This window comes from Gavialis gangeticus, unplaced genomic scaffold (assembly GCF_001723915.1).
Source record: "Gavialis gangeticus isolate Ggan-Ray unplaced genomic scaffold, GavGan_comp1, whole genome shotgun sequence".
Lineage (NCBI taxonomy): Eukaryota > Metazoa > Chordata > Crocodylia > Gavialidae > Gavialis > Gavialis gangeticus.
Window position 1 is genome coordinate 38216380 of NW_017729028.1, and position 18422 is coordinate 38234801.

At 43.8% G+C, this 18422-nt stretch overlaps 1 protein-coding gene across 4 annotated transcripts in view; it reads right to left on the reverse strand.

The window, feature by feature from the left end:
* CLIC5 (chloride intracellular channel 5) overlaps positions 1-18422 on the reverse strand; it is a 141061-nt gene that overhangs the window by 68967 nt on the left and 53672 nt on the right. The window contains exon 1 of one of the 4 annotated variants that reach the window (XM_019520976.1): positions 14876-15234. The exons of the other annotated variants lie outside the window; for them this stretch is intronic. Within the exon in view, the coding sequence (XP_019376521.1) occupies positions 14876-14938 (63 nt within the window). The 5' untranslated portion in view covers positions 14939-15234. Of the gene's footprint in view, positions 1-14875; positions 15235-18422 lie in introns of those variants that run through there. 4 annotated transcript variants of the gene reach the window in all.

Genomic DNA, 18422 nt, shown 5'->3' on the forward strand with positions numbered 1-18422 from the left:
TCGTTCAGCAAAATCCGAGCGGTCATAAAGCCTCCTCTCATGCATGGATGACCTTTATCTGACTCAAGAAGTTTATGGGCCAATGAGAGGTAAAGTGCTGCTCGACCTGGTATGGCTACTGGGGATGACCTAATCAGTGACCTAGTGATCAATGGGAAGCTGGGTGACAGCGACCATGAGCTGATCACCTTCACCATCTGCCGTAAAACTGGCAAGTCAGTCAACAACACGGAAGTCCTTGACTTCAGGAAAGCCGACTTTGACAAGCTCAGGAGGCTTGTCAGTGAGGCCCTAAGGGACCATGACCCCAGGGAGAGGGGAGTTCAAGAAGAGTGGTTGCTCCTCAAGGGAGCGATCCTCAATGCACAAGCTAAGTCTATTCCATCTCAGAGGAAAGGCAGCAAGAGGGCACAGCAGCTCCCCTGGCTCTCCAGGGATCTAGCAGACCTCCTGAGGCTAAAAAGAAAGGCCTACAAAGGATGGAGGATGGGATTCACCTCCAAGGAGGATTATTCTGCACTGGTCCGGTCCTGCAGGGAGCAAACCAGGAAAGCCAAGGCTGCAACTGAACTCCAACTAGCTTTAAGCATCAAGGACAATAAAAAGTCCTTTTTCAGATATGTGGGGAGCCGGAGGAAAAGCAAGGGCAACATTGGACCCCTGCTGAACCAGATGGGGCAACTGACAGCTGATGCCCAGGAAAAAGCCAACCTATTAAATGGGTACTTTGCATCAGTCTTTCATCAGTCCCATGGGATGCCCATGCCCCAAGACACATACAGTTGCACAAGCACCCATGTCACAAGTTTTGCCTGTCAGCAGCTAGAAGTGCAGGGCCCCAGAACCCCTGCACCTATCTGCTTGACAGCTGGCAGACTTTGTGGCCTCAGCAGGGGCTAGCAGGCCTGCAGCTTTCAGAAAAAAAACAACAAAGTTATAGATATTTCACTGACTTCCCATTATACCCTATGGCCAAATCTCCAAATCGAAGCTGAAAACCAATTTGGCACTCCAAATCAAATCACTGGCATCCAAATCAGCCAAATCTGAACCCAAATCAAATAGTTCCCTATTTGCACAGGCCTACTGGCCAGTACTTTCCAAAAAGCTTCATGATTGATGGAGGATTCATGATGGAATCAAAGGCCTTAGTGAAGTCAATGAAGGGCATATACAGGTCCTGATATTTTTCATGACACTTTTCTTGGACCTGGCAGGCAACAAAGATTATGTCAACTGTCCCATGAGATGGTCTGAAACCACAGTGAGATTTTGGATGAACTTCCTCAGCAAGAGGCAGAAGGCAGTTCAGGAAGATGCGGCTGAGGGTTTTCCCTGCTGTGGAAAGGAGGGTGATACCTCTATAGTTCCCATACACAGACTTAACTCCTTTCTTGAAGACAGTTATGATGTTGGCATTTCTCAGGTCCCCAGGAACCTGTTCATTGTTCCAAATGCAAAGAATGAATTTGTGGAGTCTTAGTTTCTCATCAGCAGCCTTGTAGATTTCAGCAGGTATGTCATGTGGGCCAGCAGCCTTTTTGTTCTTGGTTTCCTTGATGACACACTTTATCTAGGATAGGAGGTTTGGCAAAGGATCCCTTTTCAAGGTATTAGGGGATAGATTCAATGGTAATATCTTCCATAGTTAACTCATGGTTCAGGAATGCCTCAAGGGGATCTTTCCCTCTGGCTTGGATGAATTCATTGTCTTTCAGGAATGTCGAGCCATCCTGCGATTACAGGAAAGTAGGACCATGGGAAGTTGAGCAGCAGATAGGTTTTATTGCCTGGAAAAAACTACGCATGTCATATTTGCCAGAAGAGAGATGGATCTCCTTGGTTTTATCTTGCCACCACTGATTTTTCATTTCCAGGATCCTCCTTTGACCTTGACCTTCAGGCTTTGAGGAGCTGATAAGTCTCCTTCTTCTGCCGAGATGAGGTGTCATCTTGCCAAGCAGAATAAGTCCTTCTCTTCCAGTTGAGGAGGGCTTGGATACTGGTGTCACTCTTATCAAATCAGTTTTGTTGTTGACAGGTGGTATAGCCAATGGATTCAGTGCAGGTATATGGACAACAGTTTTAAACCCCTTCCAGAGTTCCTTAGTGTTGCTTTCATTTGTGGGCAGGGCAGAGATCTTTCCATGGAGACACTGTTCGAGATCTTTACAGACCTTCAGATCTTGAAAAGATTTGTTGCTGAGAGTCCTTCACATTGCTTTTGACTGTTTTGGGGGTTTTGAGAAAGCCAGATGTTCACAGTGGATCTGACAAGACTGTGATCTGTCCAGCAGCCATCAGTTCCTTGCGTGGCTCACATGACATAGACATCCATTCAATCCCAGGCTCTAATGATAAAATAGTTGAGGAAATGCCAGTGCTTAGAGCAAGGGTGTCTCCAGATAGTCTTGTATTTGCTCTGTTTGAAAATGATGTCCATGATGACAAGACCATGTTCCGTGCATTTGCTCAGGAGGATACCATTGGAGTTCTCCACTCCTTTCTTCCCAGTGGTGCCACTTTAGAGTTCCAGGCTACATCTGACTCTGGTGTTTAAGTCACCAAAGAGAATGATCTTGGATATTAGTCAGTAAGTGGTCCTGGGTCCATGAAAAACAGCTGAATTACTTCCCCTCCACTGAAGTAGCTTTGCACTCTTAGTTTAAGTCTAGCATTTTAAAATAGAAATAAGATATATGAGGAGTAACACTATCAATACTGTGATATTGTTTAAATTCACCACACCCAAAAAAGCTGAAGACAACTTTGCCCCCCACACCTAGCGCAATTGTTGCTAACATCACACCAAATCAATAGCAGAGATGAAGCACAGTCTAATAGTTGGAGCAGGGAACTTGGAAGTAAACAGCATTGGGATTTATTCTAGATTTTGCCACTAGCTTCCTGTGTAATGAAACAGAAGTCACTTAGTGCCTTCATGCCTCTATTCCTGGATTTAAAATAGGCAGATCAGTATGCTGAATCCTATGTGGAATAACATGAGGATTAGACAGACAGAAGTGACAATTTTCACCCAATCTGGCCACAGAAAGTGGTTTATAGCCGTGACCAAACAAGTGCATAGCTGCAGACCAGTTCAAACATGGCTGATTGAGTGAAAATCTGACTCCTCATTGCATGAGGGGTCAAATGAAGATGTTTCAAAACAGAACATCTTCTGTAACTTCTGTCTGCACAGCCTGCCAGTGTGTTACTGTTTTCAGAATGGGAGAAGGGAAAGGGAAGGGAGGAAGTTCAGTCTGGGTTTTTTCAGCCCCCGGTAGAGGGTGGGGTGGGGATATTGGAGTCCCCCCCGCAAGGTGTGGGAGGGGGCTCTAACTTACCCACCTGTCCCTCCAGCACCAGCTGGGGAGCCCCTAGAATGAGCTCCCTCTCCTCCCTTTCCCCACTCCCATTCTGAAAACTTTGCAGCCTCACAGGGAGGAAAGCCATTGATAAGAGAAGTGGCTGTAGGCTGGCAGCCAGCAGCTACATTCGCCTCCCCTCTGGAATCAACAGTGAACTTCTGTTTGGTCCGGGAGGTGGTTGTAACTCAGAACACTTCCTGCTAAGCTTTCTCAGTTACAGTAGGAAGCTGCACTTCTGTCAGCACCCAGAATTATAGAGAAGTACGGCTGGAAGGGTACAGAAATTTTATTTATATTGACCTAACTAGTTAGGTCGATCTAAGTGACTAGTCATGCAGATGTTCAGGGAGGTAAAATCAGGTAAAAATGGCAGGCCTGATCTAAATTAGTTCACCTGAGGTGGTGTGCAGAGATTGGGAACAGGTCAGCCCAATCTAGTGAACATCTGTACATGTTGGCAGCGTAGCCCCAAGGCTGGGAAAGCCCAGTCATTTACCCTAGCCCCAGGGCTGCACTCTTCCATCCCTCCCAACCCTGACAGGGCTATTTTTAGACCCCTGACCCAGCCACCTCCAGATGGACCAACCCTCCACTCCAATAAAGGCTTGAGGATGATTGTCATAATATGCCTCTTTATTTGTGATTACTGTGCAAAGCATTGTCTTTTTTCCCCTGTGCCTTACTGAACAGGTGCAATTTGTGGCCACATCCAGAGGAGTATGGCCATGAGGTATGTTCAGTTGTTTTGCACATTCAGTTGTTCTCTGCACCGCAAGGGAGCAGTGCAGAGGGGGGTTTTTTGGCCCCTGGATATCCAGAGGTCAGAAAAACCCACAGAGAAAAAAAGCGGAGTGGTGCACACACAGGCAGTGCACACCGCTTAAAAACCCCAGCCTCCCCTACCACCCCCGGGGTAACTTGCCACACACTAGACCATGCGTGACACAGATGTTTCCCAGGGACAACTAGCAGTGGCACAAGGTGCATTACTGCTACTTGTCCCCAGGGAACCAAATGTCCACACCACATGTGGACACAGCCTGTGGGTGCATCTACATGTGCAATTAACTCAACGCAATAAATAACAGCACAGTTCGCGCTGGAGTCAGCTGCTCCTGGGTGCAGCATCTTCATATATGCTGTTTGAGCCAGGAAAGAGCAGCTCCAAGCTGGCAGGGGGCCTGAGTGGTCAACCCAGGCTCCGGGTAGCAGCACTGGGCAGCGTCAGGGCAGGCTGGGGCACGAGGGTGTTATAGTGTGGGGCTAGGCAGCAGTTAGCTCCACACAGTAGCAACCTTGTGTCCCAGTCAGCCCCTGTCACAGTCTACATGTGTGTTGCAGTGCATGTAATTACTCCACCGTAGGATAGTACTGTCCGTAGCAGAACTATCCTATGGTGGAGTTAATTAATTTACTGCGCCCTAATATGGGCTCATGTGTAGATGGTGACACTTTACTGAGGAGCTAACTTAGTTAACTCTGCAGTGAACTGCACATGTAGATGCACCCTGTGTTCAATAGCTGAGGCTGAGGAGGTGAGATCTGCTCCCCTAATATCAGGACTAAAGGCTTGATCCAAGACAGTGAAGCTGACAGAAATATTCTGTTGACTTGAATGGGCTGTGGATCCAATTTGCAAGCCAGGAATTTCCCAGCTCCCACTGACGCCCTCTCTGGTCTCAGGCCACTTATGGCTTAATAATAACCTACATTTCTATCTGAACTTCCTTTATTTCACATACAATACTGCTACAATTGCATTCAGCACTTGGTCATTGTCTATTTCTGTTTCTAATGAAAAGTTATTTGAAAAACCTCCCTACCAAAACTTTTTGGGTATAAAATGTGCATAACAACACTTGAGATACCTCTCTGAAGAGATGCCAGGATTGGTTAGCTGATATCTGCAAAGTCCTTTGAAGAATAAAGTCCTCTACACATGGTAAGATTGCTGCTCAGTGATCAACAGTTTTATACTAACGAGATCCCTGCATCACTTTTGTCAAAAGAGATTTCACAGAGTCAGGCGAGTTGCTAACAAGGCCTGACTTCCAAGCATAAACCGATGCACTTTCCACTGACTCCCTTGGAAAGGTTCCCTGTATATTTTTGGGATGCTACGTCAAATGATCCTTGTGACATTTACAGTACTCGAAGAGCCTTGGTAGAGCCATGCAGAGCTGGTAAATGCTTCCCTGGGACACTTACTGGAGTTTCACTGTCATCACTGAACTATGACACAGCAACCTATAAGCCTGATAAGAAGTATACCTGCTGCAGCAGAAAAAAGAGCACCCTCAAGTTCAATGACAATTTCAGCTAGGATCTCTGCTGCAATATAAATTAACATAATGATGGTGATTTTCACCATTTCTTCATTATCATTTTGTTAACATTACAGAAATAAAGCATTAAGCTTGCGTGATTTGATTATATAGCTTGGAAGATTACGCTAGAAGTATATGGTTAGTGGACAGAATTTAAGAGCTTTTGAATAACTCTGGGTGGCATCTTCTAACATAATGTTGGCACAGTGTTGCTGTCATTGAAATCTATGGCAGACTTCCACTGCCTTTTTGTGGGAGCTGAGCTAGCCCAATGCTGAATATGTTGAGTATGCCCTTCGTTCCTACTATAAAATCATAGCACCCCATTCCATTCCCATTGAAAGCAATGGCAAAAGTTCCAGTGACTTGAGCAGTGCAAAATCAAGCCATTAATCAAGTGCAGAACAGTGCAGAATCAAGCTTTTATGCAAAATTATGTTATAATGAGACAAAACTCACAATACCCTGTAATTTTTTCAGATGCAGAGAGAGCTGTGAAGAGGAAGGGAGAAGGGACAGTTTACAAGCAAAGTCTTAACGGTGCTCACCGCAATACAATAATAATGAAAAACAGGTCTGCAAGGGACCTCAAGAGAACATCTAGTCCAACTTCCTACTCAAGGTGGGAACATTTCTATTCAACCTATTCCAGTTGTTTGTCTAAGCTGTACTTCAAAACTTCTAGAAACACAGATTGCATGGGCCTGGCACCTCATTCCCCCATGCATCCAGCCAGAGTTTGACACCCCTTGTCTAACACTTTGCACCTGTTGTTGTTAAATTTTATCTGGTTTATTTCAGACCATTTTTCTAATTTATCACTGTCAATTTGATTTTTAATCCTGCCATCTCTGGCAGCTTGGTGTCATCTGCAGCTTTAATAAACATATACTTGGTTCATTAATGGGCAATGTTGGACTCAGGACAGACCCCTGGGGAATGCTACTTTGATGCTGAGCCATTAATGATACATATATGATCCCAATTGTCCAATCAGTTATGTGCCTATCTATTAGTAATTTCATAGTTTCATAGTGATTAGGGTTGGAAGGGACCTAAACAGATCATCAGGTCTGACCACGGCAGGAATGACTGCCGGGGTCATAACACCTCAGCCAAATATTTATCCAGCCTCCTCTTGAAGACCCCCACGGTAGGAGAGAGCACCATCTCCCTTGGGAGTCCATTCCAGAGCCTGGCAGCTCTAACTGTAAAGTAACTGTTTCATCATTCCTGATTTTACCTGTGGGAGACAATGTCAAAAGCTTGAATAAAATCATGGCATATCAAATCTGCTCTTCCCCCCTTAACCACAGGCTTATTTGATGGACCTAAAAAACTTCCTTCTCCCTAATGCCACATTGCATTGCCTGATCCCTAGGGTCAGTCAAGAGCAACCTCCTGCAAGCACCATCAGCACATCAGGTCTTCTTGCCAAAAACATGTGGAAGATCATTCTCTGCAGTTCTTCCTCAGCTCTGGAACTCCTCCTTCCCCCTTGAGGTCACCAGAGCCTGAGCTTGGACATCTTTTGGCTAGGATAGTTTAGTCAAGGATAATCCTATCTTGAGCTAGGGGCTGAGCTAGACGACTTCATGAGATTCCTTCCAACCCTGCTTTCCTATGATCCTAATTTCTTTTCTTTAGTATGAAACAAATTACTCTCAGTTCTATAACATTTCCTATTTGAATATCTGATAGGGCCCTGCTGCCCCCTGATCATGTGAGTGGCCCTCCTCTGGACCCTCTCCATGTTGCCCACATCCCTCTTGAAGTGCAGCACCCAGAACTGGATGCAGTACTCCAGCTGCAGCCTGACCAGTGCCACATAGAGGGGGAGTATCACCTCCTTGGACCTGCTCGAGATGCATCTGTGGATGCATGACGAGGTGCGGCTGGCCTTCCTGACTGCAACCCCACGCTTCCAGCCCATATTCATCTTGGCATCAACGATGACTCCAAGATCCTTTTCTGCCTCTGCACTGATGAGAAGGGAGTTCAATTAACAGTACAGGCAAATTAATGAGTATCAAGATTGGTGTATTCTCTCTTGTCCATATATCTTCATTACATTAGTGATAATATTTAGTACAAGGTTTATGGAATTAGCTGAAGGCTCTCATGAGCATTAATGACGGTTCTCAAATTAACTGCCTATGCATTGAGCTGCTGTAGATATTTTTGTTTTTTTAAGCAACGTGACTCTGAGGTTCTGGTTCTCCCCTTACTCAGATCCATTTTACATAGGTATAAATTCTATTGCCTTTAATGAAGTTACTCCTGACTTACAATCATGTAAGTGAGATCAGAACTGGACCCAAGGTTATCCCTACATGTAGGAGTTTTCTCAGCTTAATTGCATTAATTATAGCACAAAGTTATGGTTTTTAAACAGTTTGTAAAAATCCTCTTCATATTTATGCTGGGGTACAGGTTTCAGGTAACTCAACCACCGACTCTTCATTGATGCAGCCTTCATGCTGGCCAGGTTTAGCATAGCCATAAGACTGCACTACAATGCTAAGAAGCCACATTTGGCCATCAAAGTACAAGCTCATTCTGCAGGTGGTATGAAAATAACCCCGATCAAGGGAAGTGCATAGCTTTAACAACACTCACATGCTTTGCAGCACTTTGAGCAGTGATTCTCAACCAGGATGCTGTGGCACTCTGGAGTGCCTTGAGATCCTTTCAAGGGTGCAATGAGGTGCCATGCAATGTTAGCACTGTTAGGTGTGGAAACATGATACACAAGTTTAACCCAGAGATTTCAAACAGGAATCCACAGGGTCAAACCATTCTGACTTGCTGTGGCCTTTCTGAGATCTTTGCAACAGCAAAAAAACCACTCTATTTTTTTCCATAATCTCAAAAATCATAAAACAAGTGAGAACTAAGAGCTGACATTTTCCAAGGGGGCCCTTAAGACTAACAAAGGGAACCTTGCATCTGAAAATGTTGAGAACCATTGACTTAGAGGCTAATGCCCACCTGTTTCCAAAGAGACTCTTATTATGTAATTATTAGTCCCACCTCTCTTGGCTTCCGGTAGCAACATCTGAAAATTGTGGGGAGTTGCACATGTTGTGTGGATCTACTTGTATTTTTCCAATGAAAGCCTGCAGGATTCTGCAAATTATATGATAGGAGTCCAGCATGGGTTTTTTGGTTTTTTTGACAACACTGGAATATTTGGGAGGGTAAATCAAGCTATGCTTTCTAGTTTATATGATTTGTTGTCTTTATTCTCCTTCTCTTCTTTATTCTCCATGAGGAGCCAATCTTGAAGTCACACTACCAAAGTGATAGCTGAGAAGCATACTTCTGCAACACACAAAAGAGTGTACCTTCACACCCCTTCTTGCCTCCTTTGTGTGTGCAGGGGGTTCTGTCTGGTGTGTATCCAGAGACAGTATATGCTCTCCTGGGCTAGGGACAAACATTACACATAAACTGGTTTAAACCTGTAACAGAACAGATGTTCAGTGCACATAAACCAGATTGAAAATGGCTGAAACTGGTTTGAGATAAACCTGGTTGAATGTAGCATCAGACTTAACTAATTTGGGTTTATGCAATGTCTGTCCCAGACCCCTTGCTGGTTTAAGATAAACCAGACACCCCCAGCATCTTGGCATGCTTTCTGGGCTAGGTGGGACTCTCTGCTCTACAGCAGGGCTGGCCCTTCTCCTCTGCTCCCTGGCTGCAGCTACAGCACAGACTGCAAGCTGCTCCCCCTCACCACTCTCTGCTAAGCAGGAACACCTCCCCACCACCTGCTTTGCTGAGGAGATGTCTGTGTATTAGCTAGTAGACCACATGCTGGCAATGGTCCCTGCTAAGTCAACAGGTAGAATCAACAGGTAGCTGGTAATGTCCCTCTGTTGTTTTCTTAATGGGGTGCTAAACACTGAGTTAGGGGTTGATAAACACTGTTATCAATTCCCTGCTGGGCTAATCAAAGCATCCTGCTGGGATCTGGCCCCACACCCTTCAGCTCAGTACTGTGGAAGGGACAGGAGGGCTGCTCTAGCACCCCCCAGCTTCTATCCTGAGCCACTGCAGGCATGTGCCTGCATTTCTGGGATATCTGTGCAGTTACAAACCAATTCAGCCTAGCCAGGTTAGACTAACCTGCAAAGATGGAATCAATTCAGGCACAGGTTTTTTGAATGTCCCTAGCCCTGATGGCAGAGAGTGCAATGGTTCCTGGGCCTTTCACAGAGTATACACATAGGAGAGAAGACTCCTTGTGCTTTTTCTGTCTTGGGCACCCATGAGAAAGCCAGTCTGGCCAATTCATTCACTAACTGTGAGCTTGGTTGTGAATCTTGCCATTACTTCTGACCATGCTTCTTTTGTGGACAACCTCAATCTACTCAGAATGATTCTAAGTTATATAATTTGCACAAGCTGTGTCTTCATCCCATGGATATGGAATTGTTAAACAAGTCCCTGGGATCACCAGGCTCCTTTATCTTGCAGTGGGGGCTTCTCCTTCAACTGCAGATTACAGAATACAGTAATGCTTCTGCCCATATGTTTAAGAAACTGTGAGATCAGTAAGCCTAACCCATGTTCTTTAACATCCTATGAACAGTTGTACTGACTTTAAGTTGGCATTGTTAGTTTATAAATTCCTTAAGAGGAAAAACATCTCCCTGGAGTTCCTCCACATACATGACCTTTTAGATATTTCCCTATTGCACTTCAGGGGCCTGATCCTGCAGTTCTTATGGCTTGAACAGGATGTGGGAGTACTCAGCTCTTTGCAGTTTTGGCTCTAAATTGGCAGGTGATTGCACGTTTGCTGTGGGAGGCCTTGGAATATAGACCTTGCTCCTAAAAGTGTTCAAGTCCACCTCTCCATATAGTTATAAACCAGCTTAGATTTTTGCACACAAAGGTAATTACAAATTATGACTGTAGATAAGTATTTTATGAGCACAGTTTAGGCAGCAGCTCTGGAAAATGTGGCGCAATGTTCATATCTATAATAATGGTTGATCAAATCTATGAAGATTATCAATTTAAAAGGCATTATTGATTTAAAAAACACTTTAAAAATCTATCTGACTGATTGAGTTACTGTCACCATGGGTGTCATGTTATCTCAGATAGTTGGTTGTCTTTTTAAAAAGAAGTATTGTCAAAGCAGGAAGAATCTTAAAATGAAATGTACTTTGGACCACTGCGATGTTTGGTTACTTATTGTACTTGTTTTGGGCAGTGCAAATAGACAACTTAGTTGTACTGTACTTTTGATTCTAGCTGGCTTGTATGTACCTTTTGTTTCTAGTTTTACATTTTATTTCCACTGTTTCACTTTCTAGATCTCAAGCGCTGTTGTGAAAAGTCAGAAATGAAACAATGAAACTATGACACACCTGCTTGTACTGCAAATACAACAGAAGCAAATCTATAGCCCTTTAGATTATCCAAATCTATTTTTTTAAATATGCATTTTAAGTCTGCTTTCTGCATTTCCTTCAGAGAAGCAGCAGTTTGGTTTTGCTGCTGTATTAAATTGAACAGGAAAAAAATCACCAAAAAAGCTAAATGTAGTCTCCATCAGGGTGTCATTTATGCAAAATTACTTTGTTTCTCCACGCCAAAGAATTACAATTAGACTAAGTCACAACCTGCTGGGCTAAGTACTGCAGCAGTTCTATCACCTGATGCTAACTTAGACAGGGCAATACTGCTTCTCTTCTCAACTTATACCCTGGCAAACCTTCTCAGTACTTTCTTGGTAAAGTTTATAAGCAGGATTGCTTCTGGAAAGTGTCAAGACTGACCAGAGTGCTGTCAGTGCTGGCTAAACTACTGCATGTTTCAGAAGGTATCTAGCCTGCATTAAGTTACAGCACTCCTCTATTTACAGCCAGTGAGTCACCTGCCTTGCTAACGCTTTCCCTTACCTTGGAAGCCCATAAAGCTGAGCTGTTTCTATCAGCCTATTAACAGAAAGAGAAAATAAAACAATCGTGCAGCTTTCTCTCCTTAGCCAACAGCCAATCATATTAGGACCTGACTGATGAAATGCCATTCATTTTTGCTTGCTTTTGCTTACAAGCTATTCTACTCCCTATACAGACCAACCCCCACCACCACACACACACCAGGTCCATTCACTCCACTTTCACATAACTTCTTTGGCTCTACAACCATTCCTTACCTTGACTAAACTACTGACTCTACTAAAAACATTGGTAAAATACACCATAGACTTCAGTGGAACAAGGATTTCAGCCCTTGTTTTTAAAGCTTAGTTCAAGCTACTCTTGTTCATTTGCTAACGCACTTCTCAACATTTTCTGCTTCTCTTGCTGTTAGGGGGATACATAACTATCTAAATAGCCGGAAGCAAAAAGTAACTATAAATGGATCAATGTCAGGATGGCAGGATGTTTCCAGTGGAATTTCACTGGGGTCTGCTCTGGGTCTGCTGATATTTAATATTTTTATGAACGAAGTGGATGCTAAATAGAGGTTCCTGACCAAGTTTGCAGGCGACACAAAACTAGAAGGAGCTGCAAACACGTTGGAGCTATGCTACAAAAAGTATCCTGACAAACTGGAGAACTGGCCTGTATGTGACAAAACAAAATTCAACAGAGATGCTAGATTTAGGAAAGAAAATCCAAAATGCACAAATACAGAATGGGGATAACTAGAAGCACAGTAGCACTGCTCATAAAGATTTGAGGGTTGTGGCAGACCCTAAATTCAATCTAAGTCAGACATGGGATGCTGCAAAAAAAAAAAGCACATGCAATTTTGGGCTTTATCATCAGAAGCTGCCCTGGGAAGTTGCAGAATATCCTCTGATGGAGGTTTTCAAGAAGAGGCTGTACAAGCATTTGGCAGGGATGGTTTAGGAACAGCACATCCTGCATTCGTGCAGGGAGTCAGGACCCTGAGGTTCCTTCCAACTCTAGGATTGTATGATACTACAAACTGCCATATTTCTGGCCTTCTATACAGTTTTGCCATAGCTGGTATAAGTGCCTTTTCCTTTGTGGCTTGGGCCTTCTGGACAAGCCTTCCTATAGCTCTCCTCCTCACCAGATCTCCATCTCTAACTACACCTGCAATCATATTGTTTACCCATTATTTATACTCCTTGATTTGTCCCTATATCTCGTCTTGGTTTTTCAATCTCATAGCTATTACTATTCACTATGGAACTCTGTAACTCTGTAAAGCAGGCTTCTTCATGTGATAGTTATTTTTTTACTATTTAACTTCTTTGGATTATTAACATGGGTAAGTACCACCCCTCCAAAACCACAAGTAAACTCAATATTCATTAATGATTCAAATAATTTAAATTCCTAAGGACAACATTTTTCAAATTCAAATGGTCAGGGGCTGGAGGATTATATTGAATGTGAGGATGCAGGCATAGTTCTTTAACGCAGTCACAGGGTATAGGTTTCATACAGAAGCCACTGGGTGAAAGTCTATGATCTGTGTTATGCAAGAGGATGGACCAGAAGACCATAATGCTCCTTTCTGGACTTAAAAATCTGTGGGTGACAACCTAACCCCAGTGAAGTCCCCTGAGCCTTATGAAAATTGTCCCAATTGCAGCAACTGATCCTAGCTGGAGAATGCATCTCAGGCGCTGCACTCCAGGCTCAGCATCCATTTCTAAGCAGAACAAGCAATCAAGTAAAGTCTCACATTCCAGGGCACATTTAGAATGACAACAAAGCACCGCCACTGTCCCAGCACACAACCATCTCCACTCAGCCGATTCCTGCAGAAAATGCCTGGGGTGAGACACTCCAGGAAACAAGGTGGCCAGAGCAAGCACCTAATCCCAGAAAGAAGAATTTGCCAGGTCAGTGATCAGCCAGGAGTTCTTGTGCACTTGCTACCTGCTATGAAAAATACCTCCATGCTGGTTCTGAATGAAAGACCAGGGTAAAGGATGGGGTGATAGAAGACAAGTGAAGAAGCTACAGATAATCACTGTAGATGTAGGTGTGTATCTCAGGTAGTAGACCGGAACAGCAGTCTTGCAAAGCCCAGCATCATGGAGCCTGAATCTGGCTTGGTGCAAAGATTCCTCCTTCCCATTTGCTCCTACTAGCAAAAATAAGGGGGGCGAGTGAGGCACCACCCCCAGGTCCTGACTTGCTGGGGGATGGTACAAAAATAGCAGCCACGGCTGCTGCCAGCCTGCCACTAGCACTGCTGGTGACAGCCCACCCACTGCCCAGGGCAATCTGCTCAGTTTTGCCTCTAATTGCTCCACACGACACCTTCCAAAGGCCTGAACTAACTCCACTTAAAATCAAAGTTGATCCTTCCATTTATTTCATAGGAACTAACTTAGCCTTAGTAGATTCCACGCTAAATGAACAGAGAGAAGCTCTGCAACATGCTCTAAAGGTCAACAAATGAGGGCTCTGCACAGAGATACATTTTGCATTAAGTTTGCTTTTAATAAAGTTGCACACGCTGTGGCCTGGAGCCCACACCCCTTGAAATCAATGGCAAAACTCTCAAGGATCTGAGTGGTGCAGGATCACGACCCACAGCAACTCTCAAGGACATTAAATCATTTGAAATCCTGTTATACAAGTGCATTTACTGCCTTATATTGCCATCAGGCCACTTTCTGCTTCTAGTTATACTGGTAAAAATCCAGAGTATTGAAATCAATGGGCTTACCCCAGACTGACATCCATGTAAGCAGGACTGAAATCTGGCTTGTTCTTCACTTCTCAGCGATAATGAAAAACAAAGATAAAAAATTGACAGGGTAGTGGGATCACTATTTGCCTTGCCAGAGATCAGTGGTGCCTGTCAACCTCTTTCAAGGGGCTGCTCTGTGCAGCCCCATATCCCTTGTTTCTTCACTCCCTGCCTGGCACAGATAGGGAAAAGCAAGGCAGGGCAAGGGCATGGCAGAGTGCAGGCAGCACGCTAGCAAAATGCAGGGCAAGCTGTACAAAGAGAAGGCAAACAATAAAATAGAAAAGGCACACTGGCTCGCACTCAACAACACTACCTCACTGTTAGCATTAGGGATGGGAAGTGCAGCCTGGCGACAATGTTTGCTGTCAAAGTGCTGTTACGGCACTGTGCCAGAAAGTGAAAGTTTGGCTGTTTAATAAAAGCCCAGCTGATGGAAGAGTCTGACAGGGTCAGAGTGTGACTTACCTTTACAAAGAGCTCAATTTCAGGGTCCTTTCCTTCCCCATCTGCAGCACCAGAGTCTGTCATTTTTCAACCCCCACCCCCCAAAGCCAGGAGCTGTTCTCCTTATATTAAAAGGCAAAAGAAGGTTTCAGTTGAACAGCAGCTAGATTTGCTTTCACGAACAGCTCCCACAAAGCTTTTAAAACATGTCTTTTGTGTTGCTAGAACTCCCCTCCGGTGAAGAAAATAAGTTTCCAGTATAATAAATAAAAAAGAAACGCAGCCAGCCAAGAAAGAAGCACGCTTATATTTATAACAGTTCTTCAGAGCAACAAGTGCTGCTGGGCTGTGCTGTAGTGTAGTATCCTCATCTGTCAGAGCTGCAGCTCACACTGCCAGCCCAAAATAGCCCAGAGCAGGAGAGAGGTGGGGTTAATACACATGGGAGGAGACTGCTCCTGGTACCTAAACCACTGGATCAGCCTTCAGGCAAATCGCTTTGTTCTGCTCTTAAACATCTTTCTGTGTTTCAAGTACTGTTTCAGACATCCCCCAGCAGGGAGCATTAGTGAAAAGAGAAGAACAGGAAACCTTGTTTCCATTGCAGAGTAGTTTAATTCTCCTCTGCGAGCACCTTGTATACTTGCCGTTACACCTGGGCAGAGGGATGGTGTGATGCTACCACACTAGAACAGTAGTGTTTTGTACAGGTGTAAATAAGGTACAGAGCAGCGAGGAATCAGCACCTGGGGTGCGTGGCTGGGGGAGTGAATCTCTCAGGGAGCTGGAGCACTTGTTAGAGCTGATAGAGAGAGGGCATGTGGTTAAGCAAAATAGTGAGAGCTGCTGATCACATCGATTCAGACCCCCCAGACATAGCCTCTCTGTGTAAAACACAGGTAACAAGCACTGACTTTAATAAGTGTCCCTTCTACCAGGGGAGAATCAGGCACTTAGAATAAACACTGTCTTTCTTCCTTCCAAGCTCTGTTCTTTTTGAACATCTCTCATATGCTAACAATTTCTGCATCCCTCTATTCCCTCTTGACTTTAATACGCACTATCTGATATGGAAAGGCATGGCTATTAAACAGAAAGTTTAATATGCTGTCTTCAACAGTGTCTGCAATAAGTCAAGGCTGAAGGGTGACAGCTTTTCCCCTACTTTAGGCCTCTGTCCCCAACTCCTGTCTTATGATAGCTTTCTCTTGCATTCTACAAACTTCTTGCAATTCATTGATAGCAATTCTAACCCTGTCAGACCAATAAAGTCATCAGACTAAACCAAAATTGTGAAGCAATGGCCCAAAGCAATTCTGCTTTCCATTTCTAGTGTGTATTGTATTTCCTTTTCAGTAACTCTCCTGCCATAATTAAAGACTTATCTCTGATGAAAGTGTTCCTGGTTATGTATGTTCATTATAATCTTTAACTGCCTCTGCTGCCCTCTGAGCATCTGGCACACATCCAGTAAAAAAAAGAGACCAGCAGTTACTTGTATAGGCTTATAGACAAGTATTTAACACGATCTATGACTTTGCCCCAACACAACATGTCCCGTGGACCCAGGGAGCACTGCAAGGGTCACCAAAATGGTTAAATGTAAATCTGGTTGCATTTTATAATACAGCAACTGTAACTACAATGCAATCAACACTTGTAATTACAGTATAAAATGTGCTCATGGTTTTTGAGCTCTAATTAGTAGTAATTTGTGTAATCAGAAGGTAAACCATAAGAGAATTACATATTATTATCCCTGTGATTTCAAACGTATACATGTATTTTTTGGATTCAGGTACATTAATTACATAACATGTATAATATATTTATTTTCAAGCTTGCAGTAATACTTCCAGCTACATGAGCTAAATGTAAATATGTGTATCAAAAAAAATCACAATGTAATTATGCAATAATTGCAGTGTGACACCTATATTATTATAATCACTGTACTGTAAACTGCTTCCATAGATAATGTATTCCCATCTTGATAATTATAATGTTATTTCTGCTGCAAATTTGATCTCCATGAGTACCTCAAATAATTTAATATACTTTCAATGTGTGGGTATTAGAAACACCAGAAGGTGGTGGCTATTTTTTAAAAAGTGCATTTTAAAAAAAAAGAGTACCCATAGCTTTAATCTCATTGAGAACAAAAGGAAACGGAAGCCGTTTTGCCAGGAACAGTTCTTTGGGAAGGTCTCTATAGCAGAACATTATTCATCAAGTGCAGACAAAAAACCCCCATTTTATTTATGAAGAATAATGGAGAAAATAAGCTTTGATCTTAAAAAAACCCCAGTGGAACATCATGTACAAGATTACAGTTCATTTTAACTATAGGGGACTGATCAGTTTGCATTACTAAGATAATTAGGGATAAAAATAACTGTTTGACACCAGGGCTAAGTACAGACAGTTAAAAAGCCCAAGGCTGAATTGATTTGATTTTCGCAGGTTAGTCTAAGTTGCATAGATTGAACAGAGAAGCAAGTGACCAGACATTCACTTTCAGAATGACACGCACTGGCCCAGGCCAAAAGTCAGCTGGAGCAAGGGAAGCTGCCCATCTCCAAGGAAGGGTGTTGCGGGGAAGGTTCAAAGCATCCTCGGATGTTGGGGGACTGTGAGTTAACTTCAACCTGGAGGGGATCAGGGACAGAAGTTCAATAAACTGATTTAACCAAAATCAGTTAAGTCTAATACTTCATACATCCAGGTTTATCTTAAACCAGTTTCAGCTGATTTGAAAATGGTTTGTGTATACCCAACTTCTGTTGTCTTATGGATTTGAACCAGTTTTTGATCTCTTATACCAGTTTATGTGTAATTTCTGTCCCTAACCCAAGTGCTAAATTTCTTAAAAGGCTTGCATCAAATCATTAACTGATTAACCAGTTGACTTATGAATGCTTGAAAGATTTAGTCTGCAACCAGTAAGGGAGTTTTGTAATTATTTATTCATAGTTTCATAGTTAGTAGGGTCGGAAGGGACCTGAGCAGATCATCAAGTCCCACCCTCTGCCATGGCAGGAAAGAGTACTGGGGTCAAACGACCCCAGCAAGGTGTTTGTCTAGCCTTGTCTTAAAGACCCCCAGGGTAGGAGCCAGCACCACTTCGCTTGGAAGTTGGTTCCAGATCCTAGCTGCCCTGACAGTGAAGCAGCACCTCCTGATGTCTAATCTGAATTTACCCTCTGCCTGCTTGTGACCATTATTTCTAGTCACTCCTGGTAGTGCTCAGGGAAACAGGGACTCCCCCAATGCCTGCTGGTCCCCTCTGACTAGTTTGTAACAGGCCACTAGATCCCCCCTCAGCCTTCTCTTGTGGAGGCTGAACAGGTTCAGGTCCCATAGCCTCTCCTCGTAGGGCCTGCCCTGCTGCCCCCTGATCATGCGAGTAGCCTCCTCTGAACTTCTCTATGTTGTCCACATCCCTCTTGAAGTGCAGCGCCCAGAACTGGACACAGTACTCCACCTGCAGCTTGACCAGTGCTGCATAGAGGGGGAGGATCACCTCCTTGGACCTGCTCGAGATGCATCTGTGGATGCATGACAAGGT